The sequence below is a fragment of the Gallus gallus genome, chromosome 3 (genome assembly GCF_016699485.2).
Source record: "Gallus gallus isolate bGalGal1 chromosome 3, bGalGal1.mat.broiler.GRCg7b, whole genome shotgun sequence".
NCBI classification, from domain to species: Eukaryota; Metazoa; Chordata; class Aves; order Galliformes; family Phasianidae; genus Gallus; species Gallus gallus.
Genome location: NC_052534.1, coordinates 23596082 through 23618370, shown reverse-complemented (window position 1 = coordinate 23618370; position 22289 = coordinate 23596082). Strand labels below are relative to the sequence as shown.

The window sequence follows — 22289 nt, the reverse complement described above, 5'->3', positions numbered from 1 at the left end:
TCTGGCCCTGCAGAAACTCTCTGCACCCTCTCCAGCCCTGGAATTCAGAATCCCAGTAACCTTTTATGTTAGCTAATGCAAAAAATGTAAGATACCAACAAAATAAAACTTAGATGCACTCATCGGGCCCAGTTTTCTTCCTCTTCTCAGAGCGAACTATAGATTCCCCCTGAACACAGCTTCCCTACGTCCCAGAATTTCTCTCCATCACTGCAGAGTTTCCCTTCCTCTTGGTAAGCATTTTGCAAAGGTTCTCAGTGGTAAAATGTATTCCTGTGTTCTTCTCTCCTGTGAAAATATGCTCATGCCTTTGAATTCGCCATTAGCGAGTCTCCTTCTAATCACCCTCCTCTGGCAGGCAATGTCCTCCTGTCGGTGCTTGGTGTCTTCCTGCCTATGGTTCTCTGTAACAAGTCGGCTGAGCCCAGCCAGCAGCCATCTCTGATCAATGATCCTCTGATCACTGAAATATAATGACCTTCAATCACTAGCCCAGCATCACGTTCAAGAATCTTTGCCGAATTTTATCTCAACATAGAGGTGAAAGACAACAGGGAATACAGTTGTCCCTCACACCACAAAAGCTCAGTCTGACCCACACTGAGCCCCCGATATAAAATTCATTTATTCACGGCCAAATTTCCCAATTTGTTAGCATGTTTCATGCAATAAGTTAGTCTAATTCTAAATGTCAACCACAGATTGTATTCTGTGCACATGTATATATATGTGAGTACCCAGCTCTCTCCTAAATGTCATTCAGCCACTTTTAGAAACATTCATATTCAAAATTATTCAGATTTTTATAAGTGCCTCAGTGACAAGGGAACTGGTGCTCTCATGTCAGGTGCCACTGACAATCCCAACTGCATCTGTCATTGGACTCTGCTTCGCAGTTCTACATGGCAATAGGCTCTCTCCTCATAGGTTTTCCAGGTAGCCCACAAACCACGCTGAAGCAGTGGGACTCTGGTTCAGAGAAGCCAGATGAAATAAATGGTTCTAGCAGAGATTGTTTTCCCCCAAGATCTAAACTAAAGATAACTGCAAACCACAGTCCATCTGTGCACACCGAACCTTATGAAGCATTTGTTCTATTCTTTCTTTATTGCCTCTTCAAGTAATTAAGATAAATATTGTCAAAGCAGTCCCTTTAATACTGAAAAAGAGTTTTCCTCTCCTAATTTTACACATTACATGCTGCATGCTACCTAAGCTGGAAAATCATTAGTTCTGTAGGTACAAATCCATCGTTAAGGGGATCCTGCTCCACAGCTGGAGCTCCTGGTGCTGCAGTCATAAAACAACCAAGGATTCTGAGGGAAGACACCAGAAGCCAACGCTGCCTGCACCAACAGCACTCAGTAGCTCCCTTGACTGGAGCACAGTGTGACCCAGAGTTATGAGAGAAGCCTGCCAGCAAAACACGCCGACTCACTCACAATAAAAGACTGAAGTAAAGGACCTCTGTTTTTAAGAGGAAACACAGCGCTGCACTCAAAACACAGAGCAATGGGCTCAGCACGAAGCCAGAAAGATTTGGAAACGGCAGCAAATATTTCAAGTTCATTAAATGCCCTTAGGAGGCAATAGCACAATGCAAGCCGTGAAAACAAATGTTGATACACAAAAAGCTATTTTTACATAATGACTATTAATTGTGAAGTTCCTCTTGGGCAGCAAACGATACAACTGTAACACCAGGAAAAGAGCAGTTGCTTTGAAACAACAGCCAGTGTGTATTTGCAGAGCATTTTAAAACAAGAACCATGCAGAGAAAAGAGCCCCCAACCACCTGGAGAGCTGAACTCAACCGCTCCCTGGGAGAGGGCTTCACTGCGCTTCAGGTTTGCAGCCAGCTCAGTCCCACCAGAGATCCACTTTCAGCTCTCCAACCACGGCCTTTAAAAGTGTCTTCTTCTGCTTATATTTGCACTTACATTTTGTGCTTATATGTGTTTACGGGCACGCTCAGTCTCTTTAAGCGTCCTGTCTCTTTCAGGACCTCCATCCTATCCTTCAAGTTCCTTCACTCACGAAATGCAACAACAAAAGGTTTTTCTGCTCGCTGAAACTTCCTGGGAAATAAGACCCACACTGACCTGACACTGTAACTCCTGGGCAATTCCCATGAAAACATTCGAAATTCCGTGAGTTGACCAATAAAGCTGCTATTCCACATCTACAGCAGTGCGACCAGCCACAAAGGGCCATGAATCAGAACACCTTCTGGGAAATCACAGCTGAAATCTGAGTGTTTGTTCCTGGCAAATTGCTCCTCATGGTGAGGGAACGCGTGGCTTACAGCTGCCGACACCAGATAGCTACAACAAATCACTATTGAAAGGCAGCAACTAGAATAACTGAAGTGCAACATGCCTGACCGCAGAGAGGGAAGAAAATGGCAACCAACATTGCTGTCATCAGGTTAGTTTTGCTTACCAGAGTTGATCTAAAGGAGAAAATCACCATACTTGGAAAAAATGGAAAAACTCACATAGAAACCTGTATTGCCTCACCCGCTGGGTCACTTTCAAGCTACGATGTGACTGCAGCACTCCCAGCACGTTACCTGCTCTGCCATGGGGCCTCACGGTGCACGGAGCTCCGTCTGCCTCAGAGTGAGCTCCTGAAGGTGCACTCCTGTGCTGCCACACAGAGCTCTGCCTGCTCTGCTCTCCTCCTCTGCAAACTCACAGCAAAGTAGAGGGTGGTGAGATGTACAGAGCAGGAGGCACAGCACAGCGTGACGCTGGAGGCACCTGGATAGAGCCTTATTGCTGACACAGCTCTGGACAGACTCTGCTGTTCTCTCTTTTTTTTTTTCTTTTCTTTAACCAAATATTCCAATAATTGTTTCTGAAAGAACGAAGGGCAGAACCATACATGTCAAAAAAAGAAGCAGCGCAGAGATTTAGAAGAGCTTTTGCTGCTTATAAAACTAACGAGCAGACAAAGCACGCGAACCAGCGGCGGTTGCTGGAAACGGACACTTTTCCAGCTGTGTGAAAAACAAAAGCCGCCAGAATGCCCAAAAGAGAGCAGAACGACGTCGATGTGGAGCTGACGCGCTCACCTTCCCAGCCGGCGTGGGGTGGTTCCCCGCTCCTCCCGGCGCTCTCGGGCAGAACAGCGACGCGCGGGGACCTCTAGCGGCCGAGCGGGGTCGGGCGGGGCGCTGGGGCACGGCCGGCTTCATCGCCTCCTCCTTTCAATCACAGCTGTCGCTACAGAACCGCTCGGCCGTCCATTTCTTTTCACACGTGCGCAAACCTCGGCTGTGAAAGTAACGTGGCGGCGGCAACAACAACCGTAAAGACAAACACATGTACCGAGAGACACAGAACGGGAACGCTGAGCGCCGTTCGGACCCGGGGGTGCTCCCGCATCCTCACCACGGGCTGAGCCGGGCTGGGAGAGGCGCGGCCGGGAGAGCTGTGGTAGGGCGACGGGGAAACGAACGGACAGCGAGAGGGTGGCGGGCGGGGAGTCCCCGAGGGCGATGCGAACCCGTGAGCCCGGAGCGCTGGGGAGCAGCCAGCTGCTGGCGGGGTGATGTTGCCGTGCTGGAACAGGAGCGCGGGCACGAGGGCTGAAGGCGCTGATTGACACTTCGAACTACTCGCGGCGTCCGCGCAGCAAGAGAGAGAGAAGAGAGAAAGAGGAGCGCCGCCGCCGCCTCCTCCAGCTGTGCAGGAGAGAAGGGCTGAAGGAGCCCAGCGACGGAGCCGGGCAGCCTCCGTCCGCGGTGTGCGAGCAGCGCTCGAATCCCAACTCTCAGCTTTTTTGGGGTAGAACGCCCCAAACTTCTCCTGCGCTTGGGCGGACGCTCGCGGGGCCGAGGCGAGGGCTGGGGCTCCGCGCGGCGCGGGGGAGGCGCGTCCCCTCCCCTCCCACCCCGCCTCCCTCCCGCCCGCCCGGCACCGCCACCGGAGCGGTGCGGAGCGGAGCTCCCGGCCCCGCGGCCGCACCCGCGAGCGGAGCCCGAATCCTGCGCGGCCGCTGGGCGCCGGAGCGCAGCCCTCCGCCTTCCTTCCTCCTCCTCCTCCTCCTCCCCCCGGCCCGTCGCCGAGCGCTGCGAGCGGAGCCGGGGCCGGGGCAGCCGCTGCCCCCCGCCGCTGCTCGCAGCCCTGCCCTGCCCGCCCCCCTCCTCCGTCCCGCCCAAGCCATGAACTTTGGCCGCGGCCCCGCCGTGGTGTTGAACGTCGGGGGCACCCGGTACTCTTTCTCCCGGGAGGTGCTGAAGGATTTCCCGCTGCGGCGGGTGAGCCGCCTGCACGGCTGCCTGTCGGAGCAGGACGTGCTGGAGGTGTGCGACGACTACGACCGGGAGCGGAACGAGTACTTCTTCGACCGTCACTCGGAGGCTTTCGGCTTCATCATGCTCTACGTGAGGCACGGGCACCTCCGCTTCGTGCCGCACATGTGCGAGCTCTCCTTCTACAACGAGCTCATCTACTGGGGGCTGGAGGGCTCCCACCTCGACTACTGCTGCCAGCGCCGCCTCGACGACCGCATGTCCGAGACGTGCACCTATTACTCGGCCGAGGAGCCGCCGGGGGATTCCGGCGCCGGTCCGAGGGGCAAAGCCCGGCGGGCGGCGGCGGCGGCGGCCGAGGGAGGGAAGTGGCTGGAGAGGATGCGGCGGACTTTCGAGGAGCCCACGTCTTCGCTGGCGGCCCAGGTGCTGGCCACCGTCTCCATCCTCTTCGTCATCGTGTCCATGGTGGTGCTGTGCGCCAGCACCCTGCCCGAGTGGCGGGCGCCGGAGAACCGCAGCGTGGAGGAGCAGAGCAGGTACACAGCAGAGTCAGTGAGGGAGCCCTCAGGGTAGGAGGATCCTTTATTTTCCCGCTGTCCCGTGTGTCCCGTCCCGTCTGTCCTGCCGCTCGTCCTCGTTCTCTGTAGGTGCAGCCGCGGCGGGGAAAGCCCAAGCGCCGGAACGGGAGCCGGGGGCTGGGGAATGGGCGCTGCCCCGACGGCCCGGGCGGCTCCGCGCTCCGCTGCCGGGGGATCCGCCGGTGGGGGCACAGCGCGGCTCCGCTGTCCGCGCAGCGTGTCGGAACCGCCGCGCCCTTCCTCGTAGAAGCCGCGAGGCTCCTTACCCAAGGAGAGGTTCGCACGCTCTTGAAATCGCGTTAGATCGTACTGTCTATTTAGGGAATGGAACCTTGAAAAAACGCAGTTCCCTTCTCTTTTCCTTAGGGGAGAACGCTTCGGGTATTCACACAGGTCCTTCTGCTGGAGCAGACCCGGTGTGACGGATCCGACCCGCTAAAATCTGGCATGTTGGGAGCGGCCTCACCCCGTCCCCTTTTGCCCCTCAGCATCTCTGAGCGGACCGATCGGGCTGAGCACGGAGCTCCTGAAATGCTTCATCCCGTACCGCGCTGGGCGAATGTAGCAGATGTTTACATTTCCTTTAGACACAACACGTGTAAACACGCTACACAGTGTGAAACAGTTGCAGAAACGAGGGCACGGGTTTTAGGCTCGGCTCCGAGTCCTCCAAGCTAGAACAACCTCTTCCTTTTTCCTCTTTGTGACCTCAGCTCGGGGTTACAGCCATGTAACTCAGCTGACTTCAGTATCACCACTCTCCATCTTCTGCTCTCCTAGAGAACAGAATGGGCGCTGCTCCACTGAGAGTTCTCTCATAAATAAGCCTCAGACAACACAGATTAAAGTAAACGCTTCTTGTATTTCCCACATCTCTTCGTTTAAAGCCAATAGAATATTCAACGAAAAGTGTTCAGCTTCTACTCTGCTCAAGGGGCCCCACAGTGAAACTGCAGCCCCGTCATTATGAAATTACCATCTTTTACCATAGAGTTAATTGGAATGTGATATATCACATTCAGCCAAATTAATTCCTTGGAAAGTATTTTCCTAGTTTCCATTAACTTAATGGAAAGTGCACCTGTATTTCTGTTTGTAGCTGAGCCAAAGCATTAATTGCACGAACAACAAGAAAGCAGCTACAGATTGAGAAGCTCTTGGTTCCTGCCCAGACACAGCTATGTCAGAAGCTGCTCTTACACGTTCTTCCAGTTAGGAAGCCTTACATAACCTCTGCGGGGTTACTTCAAATGGGCGATGCTCTGCGTGACCTCTATGTAAGACGTTGCTTGGATATTCCCACTAGACACAGGAAAATACATGCAACAGCAACATAGCATCAATGTGGTCAAATATATGGCTGAAATGCCATATCTTTGATCACATCTTTATGATGTGGACATCAACAATTTTCCACTGAGAGTTTAATGTGCAGATGAACAAGGCAGATGACGTAATTTTTCTTTCATATTACCTTCATCTTCACAAACGTGTATAGAAACACATACTTTTACTCCTCTGATTGTATACTGTGTAACAAGTGTTGGGGTCCTAAGTACTCATGAGGCTTTCTGTATAGCCAAGCGCCTGCCAGGGTAGGGAAGGCTGCTTTTAAAATGGAAAGCAGCACTGCCAATGATAGGGTGAGTTTCCTTAGGACCAGCTGTAGTAGTCTATAGATGGGCAATAATAAGGATAAAAGTTGCTGTGAACAATTTCTAACCTTCTTGCAAAAGTCTATTGCACACAAACACACACGCTGGTTCATTTCATGTGCGTCTTAGCCCATGTGCTATCTATCTCTGTATGTTAATCAATAACAATTTAATCTGAACACAATGACAATGGATACAAATGTGTTCCCACCTACCCACAGCTTGTCACCTCCCGAGGTGGCCTTGTCCCCTCATAAGAGCCGCTTCTTTCCTTGTTCTGCATGCTGCATCGTGACTAAAAAGCCTGCAATGTCTAGAGAAAAGGAGTGAGCTACCATTGCTTTTGAGCAATCCACTTAAGTCGCATCTACTGACACTTGCCAGAGGATTTGACCTAAGATGCCTGGTTGTCATCTGACTTCGTTTCATTTACATTTCCTTAGGTTTCCAAAACCTGAGCAGCTTACCTGAAAGTCTGACCTTAGAAATTGCACAGCAGTGCATGGAGTGATGTACTGTGGCAGTACCGCCTGTCAGTGAGAGTGCTTGTAGGAACTTGCCATTGGCTCCCAAGCCATCCAGGAGTTTGAAGTGAAATTCTGTCTTTTGTTTATTAAGAGAGGTATCTTACTGAAACAAAGAAATTCTGTGTAACATACAGTATGCAATAATGTTTACTGCCAAGAGAAACTGTTCATTATTGCTTTACGGAGGTGGGTTTTGACATATGGCACTGTAGTTACCAGTGCAAAGACTTCACATTACCCTTAAAAGCACGTATGAAAAACTTTTAGAAATAAAAATTGAATGAGCTTATCTAGAACTCATCAGAATGGAGACTTTGGATAGAACTGACTATCCAAATCAGTATCAGTCAGAGCTTAGAAGAGATGAGCATTACCTCAGGAAATTCAGTGACCCTAAAATCTTGCTGATATTTTCATTCTTTCATAGGTTTACCAATAAAAAACAACTGTCCTTTTCTCAGTGTTGTGTTACTTATGGCTTGGAAAGGTGCCACACAAGTCATTTCTGTGGCTGAATTAAGGTAACCACACACAGAACCACTTAGGGCAGCTGTAGTGGAAACAGCTCAGCCAGGGTGTCTCCTCCATATCTGGACATTGCTTCTGAGGGCAAGGTGGTAACTAATTCCATAATGTACAAAATCAGCCTCTTTAATGATGTTTGCAGTAAGGGTTACTACTGCTGCCAATTAATACCAGCTGTTTACATACATATATATATATTTCTATTATAGAAACACCTCTTCACCAGAAGAGGAATTGGGTCCACCAATTTTTTCCCATCTCCCTCTCAGAGACCCTTATGTTGTTAGGACATTTGACTGTGATAGCGCTGTCAAAGGGTGAACACTGTACATCTGTTTTTGGTCCTTGCAGTAACACTCTTTAGAGGGCAACAGAGAACTCCAAGGCTTTTAAAGGAGAGAGGGATGAAGAATCTGATCTCTGAATTTCACAGATCTTGGGGACAATATAATTCCCTCATTTGCAGAGAGATTGCCTTCCTTGGGTCCACGTTTAGGATGAGGAATGAGCTATTACAATTTCCTCGCATTCTATGACTTCTCTTTTCCCCAGCTTGGCACGTTTCACTTACCAGAACTAACGATTTGCATCAGATCTGCACAGTTTAGGAGCAGACAGGAGGGACACATGTCTTCCTTCTGTTGCTTCTGGCAATTTCAAGTCATCTTTGCTCTCTTCTGAGCTATGTCAACAGTTGCATACTGAGCTTCTCTGATCACAGACCCATCCATAAACTGACCAGAAGCGTCATCTTCTGGAGGGAGTTTGAGCCTGTGACAGGAAGTAATTTGAAGCAGAGACAGTGCAGTTCTATCTACCTGTCTTTAAACTATTTTTCTAAGAGTAGCTAGGTAGCATAAAAAGAGGCTGTTGCCCCTTTTCCACTTATGATTAAATTGATATTGAAATAATCTCTTAGTTGTCACATGTATATGATTGCTGTGTTGTTAAGCAAAAGAATTTAAACAGCGTTTCTCAACAGATGCCAATCAGCTTCTTCGTCTGTGTGCAAAACATCAGCTTAAAAAGTTACACTTGAATTTTAGAGGCACAAAAATCATTACTATTTCAGAACACCCAAATGTTCATGTTCAACAACTGTTCATAAATGTAAGAAATTCTTTCTTGGAGAAAATCTAACCACTTTTTTGCCTAAGTTCTAAAAGTAGGCTGAAGGTAATGAACGGAACTCCAGATTTAGTTTAAAAACAAAGATGTGGATTTTTCCTGTGAATTTAAGAGATTTTTGAAAAATTGATATAACACAAAGAATGGACATGCATCACTGCCTGGCCACAGTGGAAACTGAACCATCTCACCAGGGCTGGCTGCTAATCCCATATTCCAAGAATGTGACAAAGATGCTGAGGACCTCAGGGCTGGGATGTTCCTATCCAGATGTTGCCTGCAAGCTGGGAAGCATTTTCCCCTTCTCCAGGCAGTGCTGGTCATTACAACTCCCCACAAGAGGCAGGCACTAACCAACATTTAATGCATTGAGAGACACTGCTACCAGAGCAGGCATAGAAGGGGAAAATGCCTGCAAAACTGGCTGCTATATGGTCCTTGCTCTGCACTTTGTAGGCAGGCAGAAATCCTGTTGATTTCAAAAGGATTAGAAAAGGCTTTTTGCTGAAATGATGTCAAGTCTTCCCAAGCAGCAGTTTGATCTTTCTGGCTACTGCTTGGACATTCTTCAGGTGACACGGAAATAGGATTTAGCAACAATTTAACACGTCAGTGCTGACAGCCTTGAATCCTGTCATAGACTGTCTTTAACCGTTTCATGTTTTCCTCGTGTCTTGATGATGTTTATGTTCTACTTACAAGCTCAATCAGTAACAGTGCCACAAATGAATTTTTTGGGGAGATTTCAACCGAATCACGAGGGAATATTAAAAGTATACAAACTGGCACATTGGGCCAAGGCGTAATAGTAAGCTCAAACACTTTACAATGTCATTATACTAAAAAATATAAATTCATATAACAAAACTAGCCTTGTTAGTGATTGAAAAATATTTTGCAAGCACTCTAATTCAGTGTACATAAAACTGCCTATTCCAAAAGGAAGTTATCAGATGGAACAGAAAATTAAACACTGACTGGATTACAGTGGAAGTGAGGCTCAGAAAATCTTCACTGACAGTTTATGGCCAAAAGACCCATTAAGTACCAAGAGGCAATTTATTGAAAAAAACAAAATCCCATCCTCTTTTATGTAACGTAGGTCTGGGCCAATGAACAGTAAGTTTGAGCAGAAATAACCTATAATTAATTAAAAATTACAACTTCATATTCTCTTTGGTTATTCAGATTTTGTGGGGAATCACCAAATAAATACTTCATGAGCTTGTTTTTAATTTCCGGTCTCTTTTTTGGATATCAGCTATTTTAAAACTGAATGGATAAAACGAACAAATGCTAAACCAGAACAGGTATTACATTTTACCAAACAAAGCTCACAATTTAATTATACACTTAAATACAGATGCTAAAGCAGCTTATTATTTCAGGAACAGGCAGTCTGTCAGGTGAACTTGCAGCAATATTTTAAGAATTGATTACAGTTTGGTAACATTAGCCTTCTTAGTGAATTTCACTTGGCCTTAGCTTGATACTAAATTCTTTTAAGGATTTTAATTTTCTTATTAGATATTACTTCTCCACTAACAAGGATACTTTAATTATAAAGATAAGTCGCTATAAGGAAGAGGGAGACGATGTGAAGGTGGAAACATAGTATGTAGCGCTCTAGGTTTCACAACAGGTCAGGTTTCTAGTTGTGCTCACCAAATCACTTACTCACTTAGGTGATTCATTAGGATGGTTGAAATCCATCTACAAATGAGAAGAAGAAAAAAAAAAAGTGAAAAGAGAGGAGGAACAATACATTTCACTTGTATCTAAGCATTAAGAAAAGACCCTTCTTTGTCACCTCCCAAGCCAGGTTGTGTTGTAATTGATGAGAAAAAAAGGATTGATTAAAAAAAAAAAAAAACAACAACAACAAAAAACAACAACATACCAGAAATGGAAGTGCAATATATTGTCAAGCAGATGTAATGCATCTCTACTATTTTAACCTTGCTTTGTCATTTTATATCGTTGATGTCCCTTAGCTCTCTTGTAGTCTACAATAAAAGGTTCTCCAGTCCTTCCTAAAGCAGTATAACTGACTTACAATATCTCTCATGCTCAGGACCATTGGAGAAGAATGGATTCATCACATTTCATCAAACTTGGATTTCTACTTGCACAATTATTTCCCAAAGTTATACCAGAACACTGAATCAATGGTGATTCATAAAGATAACTTCTACTGAATCACAGTGATTAGGACCTAGCTTCCTCAAGACTTGACTCACAGATAACCTGCCAATTTGGGATACAATCGAGGAATTACACGACCACTGTTTTAGGGGCATCAGGAGGAAGTACCAAATGAAGCAATTTTTAATGGTAAAATTAAGAATGTCTTTTTCATTTAAATGCTCAATGTCATAGGTCACAGAATTATCAGAGAAATCTCATAAGATGAAATGAAACAAAATTTCTTGACACTGTAGAATATTCCTGGCTGCAATTTTTTTTTCCAGCTATATTTTTTCTTGTAATAATTACAGGAAGACTCAAGTAGCCAACTTAGAAGCATATTCAGCCTTCATCAGTTTGTTCATTACTATAACCATGCTGTTGGGCTCCTTTTACTAAAGAAAGTTTTATGTATTTTCTACTCATGAATGTAAAAATGTCTGAAGTGTAAGTGTAAATGTTACCCAGTAACATTTTTTTCTTGATTTTTCAATGTGAAGTAATAAGAATTCACATTCATACAATAACTTTCATATATTCTGTGCAAGACTTGCTTAGAAGGCATTATGATCTGAACTTTCTTTTAAAAACCAAACTGGGATCTGACATAGTTACCACTCGCTGTTATTAACAGGAACACTAGTGTCTTCAAAGGCTTAATTTTTAAGAGAACACATAATTCTTAAGGGAAAGCTATTTTTGAAATTCGTAGGTCCTTACATCAGAGGTTGCTAATATGAACAAGTATTTTATAAGCCCTTTATTAAAAAAGGCCCCTTGCTTACAGGACTTTCATTGGTATTTGTGAAACACGAGTAAGGTCATAACAAGGTCTGTGGCTGGAATTATAGCATACATTATGAATATACATCAACTGACTATTACTATTGCCTCTACTTTTTAGTATATAACTGAAGTGAATAAAGGAATAAAACAAAGTTAAAACAAAACTTTAATGTATGAAGCTTTTATGAAAGTTGTTTTATAGTCTGTTAACATAATTACAGCAGTTATAGAAGAATCTGTCTCTCTAGCAGCCCACTGTCTTAACAATAATGTCAACAGATTTCAGAAACAGTAAATATGTATGTATATGTAAATGTGTTAAGGAAACAAAACTTTATGCTTCAAATGACAGTTGAATTATTACTTCCAAATCATTACCATTTCTATAGACAGTACCTTATTAGAAAACCTGCTGTAGAAAAAAGTTGAATCTGTCATTTTCAAGTCTCCACTCTAAGGTCACTTAGGTGTCAGACGTGTTGGTAGAGATGGCACCGGTGAGTGGCTTTTTCCTTTTTGCAAAAAGTTAGTGAAAGCAAACAAAGGAAAGAGGGAAATGCTAACTCCCGTTTCATCCAATATTAAGCAAGTGACAACTGTTTGAATTCCTAAAGAAAAGGGTTATTTTGAGATGTGATATTCAATAGAATGTGCACAACCGTTATCAAATAATTGCAGAGAAAATTTATCTTCTGTTTCTACCTTCCAGTGTTTCAATTTGAAAATGTTCTCAAGTCTCACATGATCATGCAGGACTTTAGAACACTCAAGAGAGTACTGAAATCACCCTCCGGGACAGCAGTGCTTTCTTTTATCAAGGCAGCTATTTGTATTTGAGAAGACGATCCTGCCTATCATTTTGCTTCCCCTGACATTTTGCTATGGCACAGTTTAGAGGGAATTACATTTAAAAGAAAATATAAAATTCAGTAATGCTAAGCATAGTGGTAAATGAAGGTACACTAGATTATTACTTTTGGTACTATGTGTACCCAATGGCGAAGAATAAAATACTACCTGTATTTAGTGGCAATACTATGAAATCTTGAATATAGTTCTAGGTAAGCCCCTGTTTGGGATGCAAATAAGACTGGTTTCAGCTGGTTTTTAAAGAGCCAATTTGCATGAATTATCTGATGCAATAGCTGATTTCCACCTACTCCATCTTCACTTTCATTCTAGTTTAGCTGTCTGGATCAACACATTGCCAGTTCACTGATCCACAGTCCTCGGCATTCCTAAGTGAATCAAGCCTCGCAGATTTTAAACAAAACCAAGAAGTATGTTAGATTATATTAAATACTGGCATTGATGGCACACCATTTTCTCTAGGGTCCCACATTTTGTAGGCATATTTCTCCAGAATTAGGATAGGCATATATAATCCACAGAAAATGATCAGTGTATAATTTCTTAGCACAGATCAGTTTAAGCTCCTCATTAGATCTTAAGGTTATTTGCTGAAATCTGGTGCTTCATGCTCAGAATAAAAATAGTGTGGCTTTCTGTTTGTTGTTTGTGAAGGTCTGAATGTCAATTTGGTAATGTCTGTGAAAAAAAACATCAAACCTCCACTAAAGCCTTTCCACAGAACATAAACGCTGTACTTTCTTTCTTTTGACAGGATAATTGAAGCTATCTGCATAGGCTGGTTCACTGCAGAGTGCATTGTGAGGTTCATCGTTTCAAAGAACAAGTGTGAGTTTGTCAGAAGACCTCTCAACATTATTGATTTACTGGCAATTACTCCTTACTACATCTCTGTTCTAATGACAGTTTTTACAGGGGAAAATTCGCAACTCCAGAGGGCTGGAGTCACTTTGAGGGTCTTAAGAATGATGAGGATTTTTTGGGTGATTAAACTGGCTCGTCATTTCATTGGCCTTCAAACACTTGGTCTGACTCTGAAGCGTTGTTACAGAGAGATGGTGATGCTCCTTGTCTTTATCTGTGTTGCTATGGCAATTTTCAGTGCACTTTCCCAGCTGCTTGAAAATGGGCTGGACTTGGGAACAAAGAATAAGGATTATGCCAGCATCCCTGCTGCTTGTTGGTGGGTGATCATCTCTATGACCACAGTTGGTTACGGTGACATGTGTCCCATCACAGTACCGGGAAGGATTCTTGGAGGAATCTGCGTGGTTAGTGGCATCGTTTTACTAGCCTTGCCAATCACTTTCATTTATCATAGCTTTGTGCAGTGTTACCATGAGCTCAAGTTCCGATCTGCTAGGTATGGTAGAAGCCTCTCTGCTGAATTCTTAAATTGACCCTACTCGAATTCTGTTGTAGTTACTTGCTAAGCTTTGTCTTAGAAGAGAACGGTGGAAAGTCCCTTCATGTTTCCTCCTTGACTGGATGGTCCTATGGAACAACATTCTCGTCCCGCCTGGAGAAAGCCCGTCACCATTCAGACAGGAAGGATGGCTACCTACCTTGGGCATCTTGCAAGGAAAAAGAGTGATTTTTCAAATCTGAGAGAACAAAATGACAAAACAGGATTCAGAAGTCCTCAACCAGACCAGCTTGGTCTTCAGTTTGCCTTTCCACATGAACGCAGAACAAATAAATGGGCTTAACACTGAGGTCCATCATTCCCATAATTACATCTTATATCATTCAGAGCAATGTGTAGCAGAAGTACATGCAGCTCTGAATGTTGTAGCAAAGACCTCCCTAACCACAGTTACTTTCTTCTCTGGAATCAAATCTTTAATTGAATTGTTATACTTTATGAAGATCAACATAAAAATACTGGCATTGATAAATGTATTTTCAGGTAGTTTAGTGGGAGAGCTATCCAAATTTTATATACGCTCAGTTCAACTCCATCCACCTGAAGTTACATATTCATAATCGTTGGTTTTTTTTCCACTTAATTAAACATTTATGTATATCATAGTGAAAGCTCTCTAAGACAAATTATAAAATTCCATCACTTGAAATGATCTGGAGAAAGCACTGGAAAACAAATGTAGCTGCTCCTTGTCAAATGTGACTCTCCATCATCTTTAAATTACACAGTCCTTAACAAAGGATACACTTTATGGAAGTTTCAAAAACAACTGCCCAAAAGATATCAAAGTAAGTGAAATATAGAAGTGCAAGTTGCACTTGGCAAAAGGGTATATTCTCCAGTGTAACTACAAATTAAAATGAATCAAGTTAGGTTCTGAAATGCTGTTCACTACATTTCTTGTGTAGTACTGCTAAGTAGCCTTGTACTGTATAATTCTGAAAAGCTGCTATGTAGAACTGTGCAGTTACATACTAAAACATGTTTAGGTACAGCTTTACAAATTTGGATACCAATAAACATCAGTGAAGAACCTTATTACTAACCTCAAAGTTCAGAGTCGTCAGCATAGTTAAATTTGGTGTGCTTGCCTTAAAATAATGCATTTAATATTACTGTACTGTAGAAGCATCTTTTGTATATGTATTTGTTAACAGCTTTAGAAATAAAATGAGTACCACCTAGAAAACAGAGATTTGGAACTGCTCTCTCAGAGAGAAGTATCGCGTTGGCCAGTGACTGGTATGTTGAAGGCTCTACCCTGAAAGAGCGCTTGAGACTTGAACAATTTATTAGCATTTTATGTGGTCTTAGTCGTAAGTAGTCTTAAAGGAATACATTGAAGAATAAAATGTTTCTGAAGACCTGAAAAGAATTTTAGCAGCTTTCTAAATACAAGCTTGACTTTTCCTGCAGCAGTTTTTATAGAGCGTATTATTGAGTAACATTACAGACATACCTCCATTTCTTGCCACTGACACATTCTGGTGCACAGGTGGTCAGCTGTAAACTTCCCTATTCTGCTATACTTATGCCTTTTGTATCAGAATTATGTAGTTCAGGAATGTGCTCTTGCAACCACAGAGAGGTGAATATCAGTTAAGCAAAAAATTCCTAAGTGAGATTCACAGCTGATGTTAGCTAGGCAAGTAGTGACTTCATAGACACTCAAGATATCTTACACCAGTGGAGATGTGCTGGCTCTGTATTCCTGCATGTGTACCTATATATATCCTGCATATATTATATATTATAGTCAGTTGCAATGTTTTCTCCTCCTTACAAAAAAATTCCTCCTTGATAAAATCCAAACATCTTTTTGAAGAAAATGATATCTTCATCTTCTAATGAAAAGTTTACTTTGGCAGTATAAAACTAATCAAAATTTCAAGGAGAAAACTTCTATTTTTTTTAAACTTCTCTCAATTTTTTTTTCCTTTAAAAATGGAAAAACAAAAACAAACAAACAAAAACCCAATACCCAGTTGAGATCTTCTACCTACAGATTTTCATGTTATTTCCCAAGTATTAACCTTGGGAAAAATACCAATAAACACCCTTAAAAATGACTTTGTCTTTTGTTCATTGACCAAATCAATACTCTGGGGTAAAACCCTCCTTCCACAGAACAACTCACCATCAGGATGACAATTGTTTGAAATCAGTATAAGTACTTTAAAGTATGTTGCAATCTTGATTCCAAGACAAAATAAAACACACTGCAATACTACTCACTACTACCATAAATCTAACTTTTAGATGCCTGTACAAAGGAAAAAATACATACAAATTAATGCACATATTAACTTGTGAATATCAATTTGCATATTGAATCATTTTGTATAAGCAATTAAGTACAGGAAATTTTCAAAGATGAACAGATCCAGGTTATATCTGGTACACAAACAAAATGTTTGATCCTTTATTAATTGTTTTCCAGCTAATGAATCCATTCCCCAGTGTAAAAAGATTAGCTACTGAAAATAATTGTGTAAAGGAATAAGTCTGTGGAGATCATATACTTTTTTAAAATAGTTCATGTTCAATTTTTGTATGGCAAAATGTGGACAGAATGACCTTATGTATTTTTAATTCAGCTATAATAAAATATTATTTTGGAACTGCTCTCTTTATACAACAATTAAGAAGAGATACTGTTGGGTTGGTTCTTCTGTTGTAGGGTTTCTTTTTGGTTGGTTTTTTTTTTTTTTTTTTTTTTTTTTTTTTGCTGTTGTCTTATGATTATCAGCATGTAGACTTTGGTTTCCTTAGAAACCAAGTTGAAGTAACATGATCTCAATAGTAACCTTAAAATAAAATATTATACTAAGCAATTAGGGTTCCTGATTTTTAGCAGTATATGTTATACCATCTTCTATGGACAAATGTTTTTCTTTTTTTTTCTTTTTTTTTTTCTTTAATGAAACTGTAAAGAAAATGAATTATATTTGTGGTCAAAAACGAGAATATATTTGAACAGGTGAAACTTTTACTGAAAGCGTACTTGGGATTGTGTTTTATGCAGCCATTGGGTACAGTACTTTCTTTTAAAATACAGCATGTCAAAGACAAATGAGGACAAACTGGCTCATTTCTAGTATTTGCCAGTTTTAATCCAATACAATAAAAACATTTAATGGTTGGTACTTCTTTGATCATTAGAAACATTTGCAATTGAAACAAATTAGATAAAACATAAAATAATAAAAGTGAAGATAAATGAAGACAACTTACAATTGTGACCCCGCCTTTATGTTCACCTAAAGTTAAACCAATGCCAATGAATTCTGAAGTACCATTATCCATCTTGAAGACAGCAAAGGTTAATCATACCTTAGAGTAGATAAAACTTTAGATTTGATCCTTAAAACTGACCTATTGGGAACTGCACACCGGCTGCAGACCTTCAGGGCATTCAATGCCATTTAAACAATTGATAATTACTGAAATTACATCTATCTTCCTTCTAGAATTCTTCATGGAGCATCATCCTCAAAAATTGCAAATAACGAAAGACAGTTTTCTTTGATACAAGTCCATGAAATAATATTTCTTTTACGGACACCTGCAAAAAACAAACAAAAACCCCCAATTAATTTAATCAACTGGCGATTTTACAGTTTTATTATCATAGGGATCAGCCATTCAAACATGTGAAATTCATTGTTACTGCACAGTGGTTGATGCTGGTGTACACAGCAGCAAGCTTGAAGATAAAAATCCCATGCGCCTTTCTTGATAACTATGTATTTAAAGCAAAAAGTTTTTGTATTGTCTATGAAATTTAGTCCCTGTGAAGGAATCAGTCTCCAACTTTAGTGTTCAGCTTTGCTGTTTCAGAAAGAAAACTCATGTCCTTATGTGTTCAAATCACTTGTCTCTTCCCCTCTTGGTAATGATAAGAAAACCTTAGCCTCAAGAGCCTGCCAGCAGTAGCAGTACACACACAGCAGACACTGAATTCCATATTCAAAACAATGAGTCTTCCATAAGCCAGCAGGATGAACAAGGTCTGCTCTGTTCTGAACATTCTTCCACATAAGAGGTTCAGGATGAAACAACTGCTTAGAATTTCGGTCTCTTGAAGTACCTTCATGTTTTTAATATTATCCTTTCCAGTGTGCTTATAAGATGTTTGGCAGAAAAGAACCTTAGCTCTGCATAGCAAAAATTAAAATAAATAAATAAATAAATTATAAAAATAAATTAAAATAATCACTGATCACTGATTTTAGAAAAGGAAATTCTTCAGAAAACATTTTCTGTTATTTGTGAAAGAAAACATACACATTAGTATATAGCACACTAGCTCTTGCTATATAGAACAGATTCCTGATTATAGTAAAGAGACTTCCTTAAGTGAGAAAGGTCTTCTGGCTTTGCTAAAGCTACAGCAGTTTACATTAGCTGAAAATGTGTCCCAACACATGTGGAAGGAACAACAAAACACCACTTTTATAGTGGAAAACTAATACGATCTACAGCCTCTGAAGTGGAACATAAAGTAGGGAGTATCTTTTACAGATGATGTAATAGGATAAGCATCAAGAAGGCTGCACTGGGAGCACGCACAACTGACTATGCTTGACAAGAAACTTCAAGAGCCACAGAGGATGAATAATATAAATCTTTAGTCAAATTAATAACATATGAGTATTTGCAACTACATGTTAGACTCCTTTATTCTTTACAAACTCAAATGTTTATAATTTTATAAAACATTTATATATTGTTTGCTTCTCTGTCAAGAAAAATGTATGCTATCGTTTGGAAATGTAATGGATATGTTTTCTTGATGTGAATACAGAATTAGATGCCTAAAATCACAAAATAAAATTTACTGATTTTGTGAAATATTTTGTGGCCTATGGGTCAAGACAAACATGTTTAACTGTAAAAGGTGTTTTACTTTTAACAAATTCTGTGGCTATTCATATTGGTACCATGGCAAAAACTTTCTTCCTTGGCTTCTGAGAAGCTTGTCATTTAGAACCTTGAAGCCTTACTTAACAGAAAATCTGCATATTTAATCCACAAGCTATTGTAAGACAATAAACAAACATGGAGAGGGCTATTCTTTTCAGCAACAGCAACTGAATATCATTATAACAATATCCGGACAGAGAATCACTGGCAGTGTCCTTCAGGGCTCAGTACTGAAGCCGATGTTCTTTAGTATCTTCATCAATGACACCAACAGTGGGACTGAGTCCATCCTCAGCAAGTTTGCAGATAACTCCAAGCTGTGTGGTGTAGTCAGTGCACCGAGGGACAGGATGCCATCCAGAGACCTAGACAGGCTTAAGCAGTAGGCTCAGGAGAACCTCATGAGGTTCAGCATATCCAAGCACAAGGTCTTGCACCTGCATTGAGGGAACCCCCCACTATCAGTACAAGCTGGCATAGCTTGTTCTGGTGAATGGCAAGCTGGACGTGAGCCAGCAATGTGCCCTCACAGCCCAGAATGCCAACTGTATCCTGGGCTGCATCAAAAGCCAGCAGGGTAAGGGAGGTGATCCTGCCCCTAGCCTGTGATGGTGACACCTCATGTGCAGTACTGCATCCAGATGCGGAGTCCTCAGTACAGGAGAGACATGGACCTGTTGGAATGTGTCCAGAGGAGGGCCACAGAAATGATCCAAGGGATGGAACACCTCTCCTATGAGACAGGCTCAGAGAGCTGGGGCTGTTCAGCCTGGAGAAGACTCCAGGGAGACCTGAGAGTGGCCTTTCAGAATCTAAAGGGGGGCCTTATAGGGGACAGACTCTTTAGCAGGGACTGCTATGATAGGACAAAGAAAATGGTTTCAAACTAAAAGAGGGGAAATTTAGATTGGATATAAGAAAAAAGTATTTTATGATAAAGGTTAGTGAAATGCTGGAACAGGTTGCCCAGAGAGGTTGTGGATGTCCTGTTCTTGGAGACTTTCAAGGTTAGGCTGGACAGGGCTCTGAGCAACCTCGTTGAGCTGTAGGTGCCTCTGTTCATTGCAGGGAAGTTGGACTAGAAGACCTTTAAAGGTCCCTTCCAACTCAAACAGTTCCATGTTGATGATAATTATGGGTAACAGAACTACTGGGGGGAAAAAAAAAAAACACAAAACCAACAGAAAAGAAAAAGCAACCAAGCAACCATGTAGTACATCTGTTATTCCTTGGGGATTATACAGAAGAACAAATCTAGAACAGTTGATCAAATTTGGCTTCAAGTTCACTGAAATATATTCATAGTTCTGGAGTTTCAAAGTAACAAGAAGGTCCCCTGGTGCAATGCTTGCATTGCTGTGGCTCATGATAGGAGCTAAAGGGAAGAAGTAAGAAGAGTAGAGATGCACTTTGGCGATTCATTAAGTGCAGCCATTTCAAGTGTACTTCCAAAAATGAACACAACTAATGTTCTTTAGAAAAAAGTTTGAATATTTTAAGAGATCTATGAATTATCAACTACTCCGGCATCAGCCCACTCCATTATTATCAAAATGAACAGACTTTTGTTTAGAACTCCCAAGCATTTTTACTTCTCACTTATTTATCAGTTTTCTTAAGTTTTTACATAAAATTAATGACATGAGTATGCTTTGAAAACATTGTGATAAAAGAACTTCTGAAATATTTTGGAAGCAAAAGCTCTCTGTTTTTAATGTTTTAACACACAATTTTACAGGCACTTTAAGCATTTGCATCTCCTATCCAACACAAAATAGGTAACCTGATGAAAGTGCAAGCAAGCGACACTGCTTTCCTCTGCAGCATGAATATCACTAATTTGTTGAGTCTGGTATACGTCTAAGTACTCAAATAAAATTCCTCTCCTCCCCCTCCATTTTAGAGTTGCTCACACTGGATGCAGCATTTAGAAGTTGATCATTCCTATGTTGCTAAAAAAACCTTTGTCATCAGTACTGGCTGTGCCAAGATAGCACAGCTTCTTGCCATGACATTGTTGCTAGGGTTTAATATTCCAAATGGATGTCAGTTGAATCATTTGATAGAAAGCTATGAACAAGTAAAACCGAGGCCGTTTATTTGAATAGCATTCTGAATCCTTGATGCTATATATGGATGCTATTGTATAGAAACTATATAAACATTATCGAAGGGAAATAATCCCAACAGGGTAATCTCCAAGCACAGCCAACAAGAGGCCCACTGAAAAGAAAATCTTCAGTAACAAAATTATTTCAGTAAAAAATAAATTCAAATCTAAAAGCATGGATTCCTGCCACAAAGTCTGGCTTATAGCCTTCAAATTTGTATGGATTCCTTGAGTATCCCTGCCTTTGTATGCAGTGACTTCAGGCTGCACCTGCTGGATGCAGGTGCTTAGAGTACAAACTGAGCCTTTAGGTCACAACAGCGTTTTTAATCCCTACATTGCCTCAAGAGACTTAAGAATCAGGTACATCTGAAGAGAAAAAAAATAGGGATGGGCAATGAGTACAGAATTAGAACTAGTTAAGATAAATTTTGCTTTGCTTTTAGAAAATCTGCTTCACATCTGAATTATGGAAGACAAAGGCTTGCATGTACCTGCCAGATTATCCTCAGCAAGACCAGGGACTGTGAAACTCACTGGTTTCCCTCCATATAGCAGACACTATCTTCAGCGTCTCTATCCTGCCTGTTTCCTTAGACTTTCTCTTTTTGCCTGATCCTCACTCAAGAAGCGTTAAGGTTAAATATTAACATCCCACAACTGAGGCACCTCTTACCTTTGCCTTCTCTTCACATAGATTGTCCCAGTCACATTTGAAATGCTATTCAGATTAGATAGCTGAGAGCAAATATCCATTACATTTCTCTGTGTCAGCGTAGGATAAAAAGCTCTTTCCTCCTCCACAATAAGTGTCACATATAACGGGAAAGAAACAGTCATGCAAAGCAAAGCAGTAAGTCATGCGAGGCTTTTACAATGCAATACAGAATAGCCTAAATCATCCACATCCTACCCTTCACCTACAACTTCAGCCTGGCCCCTCACATCCTGCAGTCCATTCAAATCCACTCACACATCTTCAGTAAAGCTCACCAACACTAGATGACCTGGCAGCTGAATAGGTATTGCCAATGGAATATCCAGGTGAGACCGCACAGTGCAGTGCAAAGTGGGACAACCCCTTCCCTCTCCTGGCTGTCAGTGCTAGGCCTGGGGCACACCAGGTATGGTTGGTCTTTTTGGCTGCCAGTGTATGCTGCTGACTCACATTCAGTATTTACTCCTTTATTTTTTGGTTTATTACTCTAAGTCGTTATTTCTACTAGACATCTGTAAAGCAACTCAGACAAGCTTGAAACAATGCATGTCCACTGGCTGGACCCTTTCCACCAGTATGCAACAGCAATACT

The 22289-nt window shown here is 41.9% G+C and overlaps 1 protein-coding gene and 1 long non-coding RNA gene across 3 annotated transcripts; one reads left to right on the top strand and one right to left on the bottom strand.

Annotated features, from left to right (window-relative positions):
- The first annotated feature begins 4067 nt into the window (after positions 1-4067).
- Positions 4068-18133, top strand: KCNG3 (potassium voltage-gated channel modifier subfamily G member 3). 2 transcript variants are annotated; one of them, XM_003640973.6, is made up of 2 exons: positions 4068-4797; positions 13272-18133. In XM_003640973.6, exons 1-2 carry the CDS (start codon positions 4169-4171, stop codon positions 13915-13917), a joined length of 1275 nt encoding a protein of 424 aa, XP_003641021.1. In that variant the 5' UTR covers positions 4068-4168; the 3' UTR covers positions 13918-18133. The 2 variants fall into 2 exon arrangements, with proteins under 2 accessions (XP_003641021.1, XP_419451.3); XM_419451.8 differs by having other exon boundaries at positions 4068-4830.
- LOC121110200 lies at positions 9988-13275 on the bottom strand. Its single transcript, XR_005858205.1, has 2 exons — positions 12044-13275; positions 9988-10387 (listed from the first exon to the last, which is right to left on the bottom strand). It is a non-coding gene; the product is annotated as an uncharacterized LOC121110200 (long non-coding RNA).
- Positions 18134-22289: the final 4156 nt, after the last annotated feature.

Excerpts from the sequence above, each read along its gene's own strand:
- KCNG3 (XM_419451.8), top strand. The coding sequence starts at position 4,169 with ATGAACTTTGGCCGCGGCCCCGCCGTGGTGTTGAACGTCGGGGGCACC. Across the intron at positions 4,831-13,271 it reads TCAGTGAGGGAGCCCTCAGG|GATAATTGAAGCTATCTGCA; the intron begins GTAGGAGGATCC and ends TTCTTTTGACAG.